This window comes from Cordyceps militaris, assembly GCF_000225605.1.
Source record: "Cordyceps militaris CM01 unplaced genomic scaffold CCM_S00005, whole genome shotgun sequence".
Classification (NCBI taxonomy): domain Eukaryota; kingdom Fungi; phylum Ascomycota; class Sordariomycetes; order Hypocreales; family Cordycipitaceae; genus Cordyceps; species Cordyceps militaris.
The window spans coordinates 2954381-2969127 of NW_006271973.1; the positions used below are offsets into that span (position 1 = coordinate 2954381).

Genomic DNA, 14747 nt, shown 5'->3' on the forward strand with positions numbered 1-14747 from the left:
TTCTCTCTGCACAACCCAACAGAGAAGCCACAACAATGCGCCGCCGATTCTTCAAGCAAGATGCCAGATACATTGCCCTCAAGGAGCTCAACGGCGAGGGCAAGTATCTCCGCGACAGGACATCCCTAGACTCCATCGCCCACGACCTGGACACTTATACCCCGAGCTTCAAGAAGCGCATGTCCACCGCCTTCTCCAGAAAGTCGTCTTCCCGCCTCTCCCTCACCCTCACATCCAGCTCCCAGTGGAAGCGCGCTTCCCTCAGCCGCGCCGTCACCGTCACCAGGGGTGCTCTGGCCGGTATGCCTCTCTACCGTCGTGACAGCCACCGCAGCAACAGCAGCGACAGCGACGACAGCAGCGACGAAGAGGGGGGGAGGGAACCCGTTGAGACCACTGGCGGTCGTGAACTGGCCAAGAAGAGAATGAGCTGGATCCCAGACTGGATGACCACCCCCTCACCCGACTTTGGCTGCACCTTTACCATTGCTCATTCTAGCCTCTTCGTGGCGGTTTCGGTTTAAATAGACGCGACGTCCTTTCTTTCCTTTACATTTGCTCAATGATTTAATGTTCATTTGTGGCAATGTCTGACGGATATTTTCCTTTTGTCTTGGCTTGGTTTACCTCTGCATTTTCCCCTACCGGCGTTCAATGTATCGTTTCATGTTTTGGTTTTTCTTGAGCTTCGAATGGCGAATACATATCAATAATCATGAATCAATTCCTCGAATCTCCTTGTAACTCGTATTAGAGCGTCTTAACTGCGGGGGCGAGTGACTTTACCTCACGGGAAGCTGGAAAGAAGCAAAAAAAAGGGCAGATGCTGTGTTACCGTTAGTAAACAGTTTCCTATTGCCAATCTTAGCTGTTTTCCATTCTTGTACCAAACGGGGCTGTATTGGACCACACTTGTCCTCTGTTTGCCTTCATAGCTGCCAAAGGTCTTTGATCCTGGCGAAAACCTTGACGAACCATCGTGTCGGGTCTTGAGCAAGGCGGCCACATGGGTGACTGGGCTTGGGCCATCTGCGTGGACACTTATTAGCTCTTCTGCCAATAAACTCTGCAAATAAAAACTTAACCGTTGGTGGGGATTTATAGCATAGCACCGGAGTATTATTACTGCAGGGTCTAGAGTTTTCTCTTCCAGTCTTCGAGGACGAAGAACAGCGTCATCTGGATGAGCTTGCTAACACATGTAACGTTAGACAAGGCAAATAGTCTGCACCTCGGGCAAGTCATGTAACACTTAGCACGGGGTGGATGCAGGTGTGTGTGATTGGCAAAAGCAGCCACTCGGGGGCCGTCCAGACACGATAGTTAGCTCGCTGTCGTTATTTGCGGCCCGTTGACAAAGATTTGCGTTACCTGCGGGCTGCATGAACGCTGCATGAGTTGCTGCAGCTTGCTAACTAACTAGTCAGTTGCTTCCGCGAGCAAAGGGGGCGAATCATGTAGCATGACAAGGGCATAAGCAGAGGCAAACTTGAAGGCTGCACTGTACCGGTTATTGGCACATTGTACGGACACGGTGTGTATAAAGAAACCGTCGCAGCATACAGTTTACATACCTTCTTCGTCACTCTGAGGAGTAACTAATCACTCGTCGTTGTAACCACAGCGCAAGCCAATCACGATCAAACTCACCCTCGCAAATTGGCATTGCGTTCTTCGGCAGATATTCTAGAAGCCCCTGACATCCCTCCTGACATCCTTGGCTGCTCCATTCTTCTAGATGATGACCTGCCAGCCTTGTTGCAGGGGCGTAGTTATTGGAGAAATGGAGAGTCATGGGCTGTAGATGGGCCACTCACAGCAATTGCCCTCGGTATTTGGACCACGGTGCTAAACAGAGTATGCAGAGGTCAGGGGCTGTTTCCAATAACTAGTTCATGCCCACAACTTCAGACCCCAATCATCATAATTAGTGGTCAACCAGCAACCCAGGTTCTGGGAAACCAGCCGAATCCGACTCTACTAACTAGGTAGCTTGACCTTTGCGGCGCTGCGTCGACTATTGCCTAGGTACTAGTTAGCGGCGCCACCAGGTAATCTCGCTACAACATACCACGGAACCAGTGGAACCGCCTAAGGAGCCTGGTATGCTGCCTGGGGCGGCGCATGCAAGTGTGTTGTATCATCGTGGCGTTTTGAATGCTTCACTGATCGGGCACCAGGGGGACAAAATAACCCGCCGGTTAGGAATACTAACCTCTTCCTTATTCTTACTATTTTCTTTCTCTGTTTAATTTTTTCTTTTATTATACTATCCCTCTTGTCCTACTTATCTTACCTATCTTACCTATCTTACCTTTCTTACCTATCTTACTTATACTTATTCTAATTCCCTTTATTCCTATTCCTAGTTTAACCTTCTTAATAATTAAGTATAGACTTATATATGCGTCTTTTTTTTTATCATAGCGGTCCTAGTATAATTACTTACGGCCATTTATATAAGTAGGCCTCTAACCTTACCCTGCATTCTATAGCTAACCGCGTAATATAAATAGGCCGACTTAGGTAGAAGTCGCTAAGAGGAGCTCCCTCTAAGCAATAAGGAAAAATGAAGACCGTCGTTTTAGCCACTGCTAGAGGATCTTTCCAAAACATATAATCTAAAGATTAAACAGGCTCTTAAAAGCAGTTAGTTAAGTATAAGACATTCGTTACCTCTCCTAAAATACAACTAATACTGCCAGTATCGACTATAGCTGCTATTGATGACAGACGACCCGGAAGCCGGAAGAACGATCTCCCGTCACCCAGTATATCTGGCACTTATCCGTACCATACAACCAGATAGAAGATACACAATACAACAACTTCACCTCTTATCCTATATGTGCCCTGTTGGTCTCAATAGCTATTGTCGATGCTAAGTCGGAGTAAATGGCAGGCTTAACCAACCTGAATGCTTGGCCTTAGGCCTTATCAGGGTAAGCACTTGTGTGAAACTAGGAAGACCAAGTGGCTAACTGACTGTAGACAGATACAAGCTTCGCAATTCACCATTCCGGAAAGCAGACAGACAGCTGCCCCGAGACAACCCGCGCTGCCGGCTCTAGCAGCTCCGCCTTCGACTTCTGTCACCCCAAGAACCCCGACCCGAGATCCTTGGCGATCCCGCACACGCGGTTTAGCCGTGAACCAAGACTTCAAGAGTGCGTTGACGAATCATTGTCACCATAACTGCAGTTCGAAACCAGTGTGGGCGCAGAGCCCGCCTGTCTCGTCTTCTGCCGCAGATCTGGCTGCGAAAGGCGGCAGCCAATAGTTGTGGCAAGAAGGGATCCACGGTGGTGATGTTGACCCTCGGGCCTGCCGTCGCGGAGATTTCAGTATGCTCTTTGGCAGCGCAAATCCCGGATTTTCTCACGTTAATAGCGAGGACTTCGGGGGCATGTTGGGATGCAAGGGACCATGCGCGTCCTAACAATGTCTGGAGCTTTGTTCCGAGTTGCTGAGTGCAGATCCTGTTGACCTGGGGGCCAGGATAGGTGAGACATACTTTGCCAGTATTCGCAAGCCCGTGCTGCAGGTAAATATATTCAATACAGCGCCAATGGAACACAGTGTACGGGTAGTAACTAATACGAAGAGCCGAAGTGTTATGCGCCTGTGGCATGTACCACGTGAGCTCTGAACCGCTGCAGGTGCTTCATGATTATGATGCCATGGAACAGGGCCCCTAGCTGCTAGGTCAGGTTGATCCGGGCTACAGGAGTGCCGATATGCCACCAAAAAAAGGCGACTTGGACATCCAATTCAAAATGGTAGTTAGTTAGGAGGCGTCTGTTCTTGAGGGAATCGCGGAGTAGGTTGACTGCCAGTGTGTCGGGAGTGGCTGATTCACGCCATGGGTTGATACCTGTGTAGCAATGTCTCTACAGTCAAGATCGGCTGAGGGATGCGTGCCAGTGTACGGAGTATGCCCAACCTTTCCTGCGTATTTCGCGCTACACCGAGATCGACAGCCTTAATAGCCTGTCGGGAAATCGAACGGCGCCGCTCGAAAGAGGTAGCATTGCATTCCCTTGTTGGGCGACTGGAATTGGTCTGACTGTAGGATGTTGGTTCGCGGTGTCAATGCCGCTTCCTGTCTACATAGTTAGTTAGCTTGAGCGCTGGAACCCGTGCCCCCGCAACTCCTGATTAATTGTCAAGCGTCTTTGTTCCAATTTGTTCCAACAAAGCACTGGCAATCCCGAATGGGCAAAGGACCCCCCAGGACGATGGACTTGCCATGGGAAAACTGGCTCCACAGCGGTTTCGAGGCCGCTATAACTAGTTAATTGTGATATGAGAATTCTCGGCAGTGGGAGCCAGGGCTGTGGTGCGTGATGTACAAACTACCAGTGATAATAAATGAAGCATAACTTAGAATGCAGTTCGGGATACGAGGCGGTGTTGAAAGGACGCTTCTGACAGGATACGTCAGACCAAGTCTGCGACGTGCGTCGATCCTTTGGCAATGGGCTCAGGATGGCGGCAGAAGGATGCAAACGACATGCCGTTATTGTAGTCAGTCTTTGGTCATGATTGTATGATGGCGAGGCTTGGAGCAAACGCAGGTCATGTACAGAGTACTCGTATCGAGATGCCGGGTAGACTTTGGCAGACACCACGATGCAGCGTAAACGCGAGAGTTCAACTTCGAATGCAGCTGTAATACAGTTCGTAACAGAATGCCTTGGTGACGATACTCCAGTACGTGACTGATGAGGGACCTGGTCGTCTCAGGTTTGGCTGCAGGCTTGCAGGTCAGGGACTGGCGCAGGAGACAGGGTGGGATGGCTCGAGAATGGCAGAGGGCAGAAGGGTGGGTGAGTGGGTGAGTGGGTGAGTGGGTTCAACCGCGGACACTGTGTACACGGTACTTGTTGTGGTGGGCACGGGGGACATTAGACATTTTAAACGCCACAGGGAATTGTGCAGCAGTCCGCCGCGACCACAGGGGGCCAGACGATGATCTGGGCCCCTGTCCACACGAGATTGGCGTGGCGGCAAGTACCTGGGACTGGAGTACAGTGCAGACTCGATCGCTTTGCACAGTGTAACCCAGTATTATCCGTATTATCCCGCTAGCGTCAGCCCAGACCGTCTGTTGTCCTGCCGCGTCCTCCAGTGGCCCAGCACCTTGCACCAGCGCTGTAAATACTTTGACAGAGCCAATGGTCTCATGTTTCTAGCGCCCGCTCGCCCTTTTTCGCCGCTACCACCGCATGCCACCATGCCACCAACCACCTTCCACTGCGTCGCTGCTAGTGGTTAGCTCCAAGCTCCCCCTTCCCAAGCCCCAAGCAACGCAACCCAAGAAACCCCCCAGCTCGGCCCCTCCCATCCTTTTTTTCCCTCTCGGTCCTCACAAAACTCATTTCCTCCTCCGACGACGAGCCCACACGCCAATCTGCTATCCACCCCGTCCGTCTTCTGTTCGCAACCATCGCATCAACGCCATTTCGCTTCCTTTTTCCTTCTCCCATAATTCCATACTACGCGGTTCCTCTTCCTCCGCTGCCCTCAATTGGCTTCTCTTTTTCATCCTCTTAGTCGGCGCAACCAGTCTTTCTGGTAAGTTGCCCTTGTTCCGCTTCCCATACCCCATACCACCCCAGCTTCACCTGCCTCGCTGCGTCCGCCACTGCCAGCCACTCCCAGGGGTCGCCGCTTGCGCTGCTCCAGCGCCCAGGAATCATCGCCAAACCTCAACCCGTGTTTATCGCCAGATTCCCATTCGGCCCAGTGAAGTCGTAGTCGCGTCTGTCTCGAGTCTATTCTTCTTGCTCGCTTTTTCTCCCGCAACGCATTCCTGACGCATTCTCGTGTTACGCCCGCGCTGCCACTATTCCGCTTCACCCTCTTCCCCTATTTTTGCTGACCCCTCTCCGCAGACGCAGGATCTCATCGACGGCTTTTTGAATCTCGATCAGCATCGCCCGCAATTATCCCCACCGGCAGAAACGACTTTCCGTCCTTTTTTGTTCCATAACGACCCAAGAGCGATTACCAGTCTAATACCGTCAAGATGGGTTGCGGAATGAGCGCAGAGGAGAAGGAGGGCCGGGCTCGTAACGAGGAGATCGAGAACCAGCTCCGTCGTGACAGAATGATGCAGCGCAACGAGATCAAGATGCTTCTTCTTGGTAAGTCAATCTTATGGCCTCTGACGGTGGCTTTTCGGGTCCTCATCGCTCGCCGAGGGCCAGCGCTTGGCTGAAACCTGCCATGCTGACCATCCTATCAGGTGCTGGTGAATCTGGCAAGTCGACCATTCTCAAGCAGATGAAGCTCATTCACGAGGGCGGCTATTCCCGCGACGAGCGTGAATCCTTCAAGGAAATCATCTTCAGCAACACGGTTCAGTCCATGCGCGTCATTCTTGAGGCCATGGAGTCACTTGAGCTACCCCTCGAGGACCAGCGCATGGAGTACCACGTGCAGACCATCTTCATCCAGCCCGCCCAGATTGAAGGCGAGGTCCTTCCCCCAGAGGTTGGCGGCGCCATTGAAGCTCTCTGGAAGGACCGCGGCGTGCAAGAGTGTTTCAAGCGCTCCCGCGAATACCAACTCAACGACTCGGCTAGATAGTAAGTTGTCCTTGCTCACACCAACTTCCTCGGGAATACTAACCAGTCCCAAGCTACTTTGACAATATTACTCGCATCGCTGCTCCTGACTACATGCCCAACGACCAGGACGTTCTGCGCTCACGTGTCAAGACCACCGGTATTACTGAGACTACTTTCATCATTGGCGATCTCACCTACCGCATGTTCGACGTTGGTGGCCAGCGTTCTGAGCGTAAGAAGTGGATTCACTGCTTTGAGAATGTCACCACCATTCTCTTCCTCGTCGCCATCTCCGAGTACGACCAACTTCTCTTCGAAGATGAGACCGTCAACCGCATGCAGGAGGCTCTAACCCTCTTCGACTCCATTTGCAACTCGCGGTGGTTCACCAAGACATCCATCATTCTGTTCCTCAACAAAATTGACCGGTTCAAGGAGAAGCTGCCTGTCAGCCCCATGAAGAACTACTTCCCGGATTACGAGGGAGGTGACGACTACGCCGCTGCTTGCGACTACATTCTCAACCGCTTTGTCAGCCTCAACCAACACGAAAACAAGCAAATCTACACACACTTTACCTGCGCCACCGACACTACCCAAATCCGTTTCGTCATGGCTGCTGTCAATGGTATGTCTTTTTACCCGATTCACTTGTGCTACTTGCCCCTTGTGCTAACCGTGAATAGACATAATTATCCAGGAGAATTTACGCTTGTGTGGCCTCATTTAAGCCGCGACCCGTTTCCAATTTTTTTTCTTTTTTTTTGCGTTTTCTATTTAGCACCCATGAATACCCTCAAAGTCGATTACGAAACTATACGGACCTAGGGGAGGCGGCTTACGAATTTGTACACCAATGGTTTTTACGCCAGCGACCCGAGCCTACAACTAAAACCAGCGTCCGGTATTTTCTTCGTTCAAACTCCAGGATCACTTGGTGAAACTTCATCCCTATCATGCGACCGGTTTCGCTTCAATACTCGACATCAAGGAAGAAGAAGAAGAAACCTGCGTAGCGAATGCAAGAAGCGGGATGTTGGCAGAAATGGCGACTAGCTGGCATAATGCCCTTCTTCTTTTTACCTACGAACGAGACCAGCCTTGGATCAGAGAGGAAACGGAGTGGATATTTGTTCATCTTTTTTTTCCTTGTTGGTTTCCTCTCATTTTATCGATTTTTATTACCGGTTCTTTACTTCTTATCCTTGTGCTTTTCATTTCGAGCTGGCCGCCGAGTGTAAAAATGGAGAAGGGGTGTATTTTTTTTCTTTTTAAGTTGTGCTTTTTTTTGGTGGTGGCCAGGGCCTCTGGTGGAATGAAACCAACAGTGCGCTGTGTACCTTGTTTTTTCCCTATATCTTTGACTCTTCTTTCTTGGTTTCTTTTTGGGGTGTAGGGGAAGATTTGGTGTCAAGAAAAGCCGGGATACAAGACGAAAAAAAAACGATGGCATCTTGACGAAGCAGCGACACAATGCATCTACTTTGTTTAATTACGAAACTCTCTTTGAGCAAAAAAAAGACTTACCGACTACCTACATACGACCATTCAAGGGTCCTTGATATGGGAAGTGATGCGAGTGAATTGCTAAGCACAAGGCCGGCCAAAATCGACGCAGAGCGTGGTTATGAAGCTACGACGTCACATGGCAAAGAACAGTGTAGGGCATCTCCATTTATTGCTTTTGTCGCATGGACGACTAGCTGTGCTATTTGGCTTCACTTTCCCCTGTCAGCCGAGCGCCTCTTTCTTCCTCCCAGAAACAGGGCCAACCAGAACGCCCAAATTACAAAGCACAACCCATATAAGGTTCCCCTCGAGCAAGAGATTGTTTAGAAGATGGGGGAGCAGGATTTGCTGGGAATATGTGACCGAGAATAGAAAGCAAATTTTGTGTCTAGATGCCAAATGACTCCTTTTTTTTTTCGGGCAATGCAAGGGCAAAGCTAGTGGAGATACTCGTGGACAGCTCAAGACATAGAGCTGCCCCCATGGACCGACTCGGTCTCTATGGTCTCCATGCGTGCGTCGTGCGCGTGGCCCGGGGGCATCATGTGTGCACTGGTCGTCTCGTGAAAGTGCTGCTGCTGATCAGCCATGGCCTCGGGCGTCCTCGTGTATTCTTCGAACTCGGCCCAGCGCATGGCAAGCTCCTCGGCCGCCGTCTCGATACGGGCAATGTATCGGTCCCGCCGGCTCAGACTGCTCACGTCGCGCATGGCCTGGCGTACGAGCCCTCCCATCGAGTCGCAGGCCATCCGCGGTGCGGCAGCCGTCGCCATCCCATGGCCGCCGCCGCCGGGCATCAGACCGACGCTGGGAAGACCGTGAGGCATGTGCGGCGGCGGCTGCTGATGGTAGTGCAAGTAGGCACCGTGTGGGCCGGGGAGCGGCTCGGGAACATGAGGCTGGCTCTGCGAGGAGACGTTGCTTTCCTCGTCATGATGTGGTGTCGTCCAGTCCAGAACGGGCTTGGATTCATCCTTGGGAGTTGAATAATATGGCAGGTTATTGACACTGGTCTCGTCAGGCCCGTCAGCCGGGTCACCACCGGGAGTTTCGACAGCGGCAGGAGAGGCGGCAGTACCATTGCCTGTTTTTGTTCACTGTAAGTCACATCATTGATGGGAGTTCTTGCGCAAGCAGCCCATCACATACCATGATACGTGCAGCGTGAGCCGCTAGCATTGTACCAGCAATTGGTACAGCTGCCACACATCTGACCGTCGTAGACCACGCACTGCGACCAGGGCCCGTGGCCCTTGTGGCAGTTCTTGCATGGTTTGCTAGCCACTTGCCCGGTGACGTGAGCAAGGAACGCCTCCATGTTGCTTCGGCGGTCAATGTTTAGCTTTTGATCCGGGCGGCGCTGCGTGGGCATACGCTTGGCCGTCTCGCCGGCGACCTTTTTACAGAGCGCGCTGTCAATCTTGACGGCGTCGCCGTACTTGTTGAAGGCCAACTCCAGCGCGGACAGGCTCGGTTGGGCGCCTAGCATGGGATAAGGGGTCGATTGGGAGGCAAAGGGAAAGTTGGCGCAACCATCCGCGCTGTCAATTTTGGGAGCAGCGCTGCCCCGCGCGGCGGCAAGAGTCAACTGGCCGTGGTCGAGAGAAACGGAAGTGCCAATAGAGGCGTGGCCATTGACCTGATGGTTTTGGATTAGCATGGTGTCTGTTTGATGTGTTTTTGAAGGAGCAAACACGGTGGTTGAACCAGGCAGGGGAGAAAAGCAGAGAGTCAATGAATGCAGGCCTACATTTGCGTTGGCAACAACGTATTGGTGTTCTAGCTCTTGCAAGCCAGCATCGGGCAAAGGCTTTCGGTTGCGAGTGTTTCCATTGGGCTTTGCAACCTTTGACAGTCGAGGGCGGGAGGGCATACTGACGATGCTTGCGAAATTTGTGACGGCTGTTCGAGTTTTGGGTGGCAGCTCGGGTCCGTGGCGGAGTGTCGGTGTTTTTGATTGTATAAGTCGAGCTGGCAGCTGGCAGCAGCTGGCAGACGTTTTTGAGGGCACGCGCACGAGCCATGTATTCGCCTCCAGGAAAACAACGAGTACGCGGCCAGGTGAGGAGGATGTGAATCGGAAGCGTCTGGTGAAATCATTAAGCATTCGCGGCTGTTACTCAATTATGCGTGCTCTTGGGTCCATGAATCTATGTTGCTCGTCGCCAATGGTATCATAGCCCTTCCTTTCACTCCACTCGCTTGCTACAAGTAACTTATGCGCCACCGGCACCCGGCTGCTCCCACATATTGCCGCCCTGTCCCTCAGTAATGTTCTTCCATTGCTGTGCAAATTCCCTTAGACCTCCCTGCCCAGCTAGACTGGCATCGACGACTTCTTTGGGTAGCTTGTGCGCCGAATACTGCGGCGTGCTAAAATTGTATGCGCCGGGATCGTCCTTCTCCACGATCCTAAGCTCAGGGAGACGGTCAGGACTGTAGTCCTCCAACATGTCGTCGTCGAATTCGTCTGCAGTCGTCTCTCCTCCGCTCACATCACCAGCGTCTACGCCCGCCGGAGGGCCGTAGAGTGGTCTGGCAACTTCTTGCTGGAGCAGCTCCTCCCAGCTGAACAGCAGCGCATCAGTACGGATTGCCCACGGATTAATATCCATAAGTCTAACTTTTCCCAGCCCATCATCTGCTAGCGAGTTTTCTGGAACATAAATGTCGAAAGCAAAGCTCGCGTCAGGGAATGTGTGTCGCAGCGTCTCTTTGTAGAACTTGGTAATCTTGCGCCATAAATTCGGCCTCAGTCCCTCGAGAAATTTGTAGTAGTTCAAATCTCGCTGCGAAATCGCAATAAGTTGGCGATGCTTAACAAAGCACCTAAACTCCAGAGCCACATGAGGAGTAAAGTATGGACGCAGGACGAGGACTGGGCTGAATGGTCGGCTGGGCTCTATGGAGGTACACCCGTCGAAGGCGTGCGTAAGATCGTGGGAAATGAATGATGAAGACTTAAGGAGAAGGTATATGTCGTTTGGCGATGTGCACTTGAGAGTGTTTTGATGCGCTGAAATCCACTTGGCATCCTTGGGCGAGGACCAATTGAGCTTCGGCGCGACTTCCCCGCCAAGCTCTTCAATGGTATCTTTGATCTTCTGGTGAGTTTCCGGGAAACGCTCATTTGGCGGTAGCGGCGAGGCTTCGTCATCATCCGAGTCGTCGGCTTCTTGCTGCACATTGTGTGAGGTCGTAGCGCCGGAACCTTGCCACTCGTCATCTTGCGCCTCGCCTAGGATATCATTGTCGTCTGCCAAAATGATGCCGTCCTCTTGTAGATAGGCACTGAATTCAGCAGGGATCGGGATTATTCTCGACTTGATACAAGAACTGCGATAACGAGGGAACCAGGCGTCATAGGAACAGTTCTGTATATGGTCTTTGGTCACTGGAGGAAAGACAAATGCGGACTCCGAGCCCGAGACGTCGTCTTCTCCCATGTGTGGCATTTTTCTGATATTTTGTGTCGAAAAATCAAGATTGAAACCGACATGAGTTGATCACGGCTCTCATACTTTTGTCAGAAACCGCTAGGCAATTCCTTTGACTCATTCTTTTTGTCAATTCGATTCGTCCCACTACGACTCCCCATTCTGCCGCCTTCAAGCCATAGCTGCGCCTTCACCGCCTAGGTAGGTAGCAATGACGGGCTTGTTAGTGGCGTGCAGTGACACTCCCCACTATATTTCTAGCAGGCCGCATGCCACTACACAACGCCCGGCATAGTCTTCTTCTGGTTACGCAGCGTTCTCGCCGATATCCGTCACTTCCTATATAACATACAGAACCTGAAATCATACAGATATGTCCGAAAACGTCGGTCTTTCCACTCCTCGTGGTAGTGGAACCTCTGGCTACGTTCAGAGGAACCTGGCGCACATGCGCCCGCGCGACCGCGCTGCACCATATCCCAAAGACACAGAGTCCCTTCCTCACAAACAACGGCAGCCTGACAAAGGCATTCTGGAACATGACCGCAAGCGCGAGATTGAGGTCAAGGTGTTTGAGCTTCGCGACAATCTAGAAGACAACGAGTAAGTGGGAAAGCGGGAAAGTGCTGGGGGGTTGAACTTGAACAGATGAGCTGACCAGATGATTCAGAGTGGACGAAGACGAGATTGAGAAGCAGTGCGACGAGTTACGAAAAAAACTTCTTGACGAGATGAATTCTAGCAAGGGCTCGGGCGGTCCCCGGCGCCATTTCAAAGAGCATCAAGTTCACGCTATGGCAGATGCCAAGATTCGGGAAGATGAACGCTTAAGAAAGGCACTCAAGATAAGCTCGAATTACGAAGAAGGAAGTCACTGGAAAAGACAAGAACAAAGGCTAAGGGGGTCCTTACGACAGGAGGAAGACGCTCCGAAATCGAAGAATGATGACTAAACGACGATAGGAGCAGCGCTCGCTATTAATGTAAATATGACAGTTATAACATTTTTTCAACAATGCTGTGCATTATACTTGCCAGGCCTTCTCGTTTTATTCGTAAGCAAAGTCATCATGTTGCCGCAAGTGAACTTTGTTAGCTGTTCTCTCAACAAGAACATATCTGCGTTTCCAGGCACCACTCACAAAGTCGCACTTCTAGCTACCGAATCGATTTTGATTTCAATTTTTTTTTTTGCTTTGAAAGAAATGTAAGCCGACTCTGTTTTGGCGACGCAATGTGGATTATTAGAATGCAAAAGTCGCTGTAGGGTAGTTGGGTAGGCATAGTTTCTATGGCGGGGCGTAGCCAAATTTATGGCTGCGCACTGGCCAGGCTCGGGAACAGAGAGGCCAAGACAGCTTGACGGCAACCTTTTTTCCATTGTTAATCTTCATTACATCACAACGCATCATGGCGCGGTTATCAAACTCATTTGGAATCGCGAGTGATCCAAGAGGCGCAGAGGCTGGGGAGTTGGCCAATATCCTCAACCGGTTGCAAGACTCGATTCTGCACCCAACACCCCAGCGCGAAAGACGGCTTCGTCGAAGTTCTCTTGAGAGGGAGAAGCTGGCTTCTGTAAGCCTTGTGTCATGATCATACTGGATCGCGGAATTCTATGCTAAATTTACTTTGGAACAGAACTTGGAAAACGTAAATGCACGATTGTCAAAACTTGAGCAGGATGCTGGCACGACATCTTTCACGGCCAACGCTGGCCCCCTCCTTGTTAAGCAACGAGAGGCCCTCGAGCTTCTACTGGACAGATTAAAGGATCTACGCGAGGTAGTTAACTCACCTAACGTCAAGAAGAAAAGCAACGCTAATCTTTGGCAGGTGGCCGCAGATGAGGACGAGCTAGACGATGACAGCTCAGACGACGAGGACCTTTTGGGGGGGTTCATACCGACACCTAGCCAGAGCGCAACTTCGACCACCGATGATACCGAACCCCAATATACACCACCGGCACTCGATACCGAGCCTGAATCGCCGATTATACAAGAGCACTTCGTACCAACGCCTTCTCCGCCAGCACCCGCAATCGAAATCCCGACCGAGGTCGCCGGCCCAGCCCCGACGCAAACCACACAAACTCTGCGCGGTCGTCACGGCGCTGAGAACACCACGGCTCATACATCGCACTCTTCCGCCCGCGCCGCGCTCTTCGCCAACCGCCGCAAGGGCGCCCCGCCGCAGACGTCGACGGCCACGGCCGAGGCCATCCTCGACCAGCAGCGCAGGGAGCAGGACGGGCTCTCCGAGTCCATCCTCAAAATGGCCGGCGCGCTCAAGGCCAGCTCGCAGCGGTTCTCTTCGACGCTCGAGGCGGACAAGGAGGCGGTGGGCCGTGCGGGCGAGGGCATGACCAAGACGGAGCAGAGCATGGAGGCGGCCCGCGGGCGCATGGGCACGCTGCGGAAGATGACGGAGGGAAAGGGATGGTGGGGGCGGATGATACTGTATGCCTGGGTCTACGGCCTGATGGTCGCCTTGGTGTTGCTCGTCTTTGTGTTTCCTAAACTGAGGTTTTGAACGAGGAGGAGGTAGCAGCACTCGACGCGAGCGGGTTATTCAAAGCAGCCAATGTATTAATGCAAGCTAGGAGCTATACCATATGAAATGATACCATGAAGCACTTTAAAAAAGCCACCGCGTGATAATTTTGCGTCACATCCTCCCCCCCCCCCCCCCGATCTACTTCACGAAGAAACGGTACTCAGGGTCGGCTCAGCAACTTCAATGCCTTCCTCAGCACCGCCTTCCGCAAACGAGATACCACTACCATTCGAAATGAATGCGCTAGTCTTTGAGTCCTCGATTTCTTCAAAATCACTAGTTAGGGATAGTCCACCATCACGGCATTCGTCGTCGAGGCCAATTGCGGTATCACAACACTCATCTTTATCGTCGGCGGTATCGTCGTTCTCGTCGGTATCTCGGCTGTCACCTTCCTTGGATTTACCAGATTCCTCTTCTTCTTTGTCCCCATTCTCTGTATCATGGCTGATTGTCTGCGCTAGATTCTGCTGTTTCCACTCCATGTTCAATTCCACGCAACATTCGTACGAAAATCGAAGCCGTCGACCGACGGGCTTGCCACCTGCCTGGAATCCCCAAGTTAGCTGGCTGAGGTAGAGATATCCGATATGTTTTAGCATACCGGTGGGTTATATTGAAACGAGGACAGCGGCGTTGTTCCCTCTAAGAGCACGCGATCCTGCCA

The 14747-nt window shown here is 51.8% G+C and overlaps 5 protein-coding genes across 5 annotated transcripts; 3 read left to right on the forward strand and 2 right to left on the reverse strand.

Moving 5' to 3' along the window:
- Positions 1 to 35: 35 nt before the first annotated feature.
- On the forward strand, positions 36 to 524 carry CCM_07235 (uncharacterized protein; the record flags this gene model as incomplete). Its single annotated transcript, XM_006672373.1, has 1 exon — positions 36 to 524. One exon carries the CDS (start codon positions 36 to 38, stop codon positions 522 to 524), a length of 489 nt encoding a protein of 162 aa, XP_006672436.1.
- A 4712-nt stretch (positions 525 to 5236) lies between these two features.
- Positions 5237 to 7305, forward strand: CCM_07236 (guanine nucleotide-binding protein alpha subunit; the record flags this gene model as incomplete). Its single annotated transcript, XM_006672374.1, has 7 exons — positions 5237 to 5273; positions 5557 to 5577; positions 5665 to 5756; positions 6017 to 6149; positions 6251 to 6593; positions 6647 to 7203; positions 7262 to 7305. 7 exons carry the CDS (start codon positions 5237 to 5239, stop codon positions 7303 to 7305), a joined length of 1227 nt encoding a protein of 408 aa, XP_006672437.1.
- A 1240-nt stretch (positions 7306 to 8545) lies between these two features.
- Positions 8546 to 9744, reverse strand: CCM_07237 (uncharacterized protein; the record flags this gene model as incomplete). The annotated part of the gene is made up of 2 exons (XM_006672375.1): positions 8546 to 9168; positions 9234 to 9744. The coding sequence occupies 2 exons, from the start codon at positions 9742 to 9744 to the stop codon at positions 8546 to 8548; spliced, it is 1134 nt and encodes a 377-aa protein (XP_006672438.1).
- A 556-nt stretch (positions 9745 to 10300) lies between these two features.
- Positions 10301 to 11539, reverse strand: CCM_07238 (cell cycle control protein Cdc123; the record flags this gene model as incomplete). Its single annotated transcript, XM_006672376.1, has 1 exon — positions 10301 to 11539. One exon carries the CDS (start codon positions 11537 to 11539, stop codon positions 10301 to 10303), a length of 1239 nt encoding a protein of 412 aa, XP_006672439.1.
- A 355-nt stretch (positions 11540 to 11894) lies between these two features.
- On the forward strand, positions 11895 to 12474 carry CCM_07239 (pre-mRNA splicing factor CWC21; the record flags this gene model as incomplete). Its single annotated transcript, XM_006672377.1, has 2 exons — positions 11895 to 12124; positions 12192 to 12474. 2 exons carry the CDS (start codon positions 11895 to 11897, stop codon positions 12472 to 12474), a joined length of 513 nt encoding a protein of 170 aa, XP_006672440.1.
- Positions 12475 to 14747: the final 2273 nt, after the last annotated feature.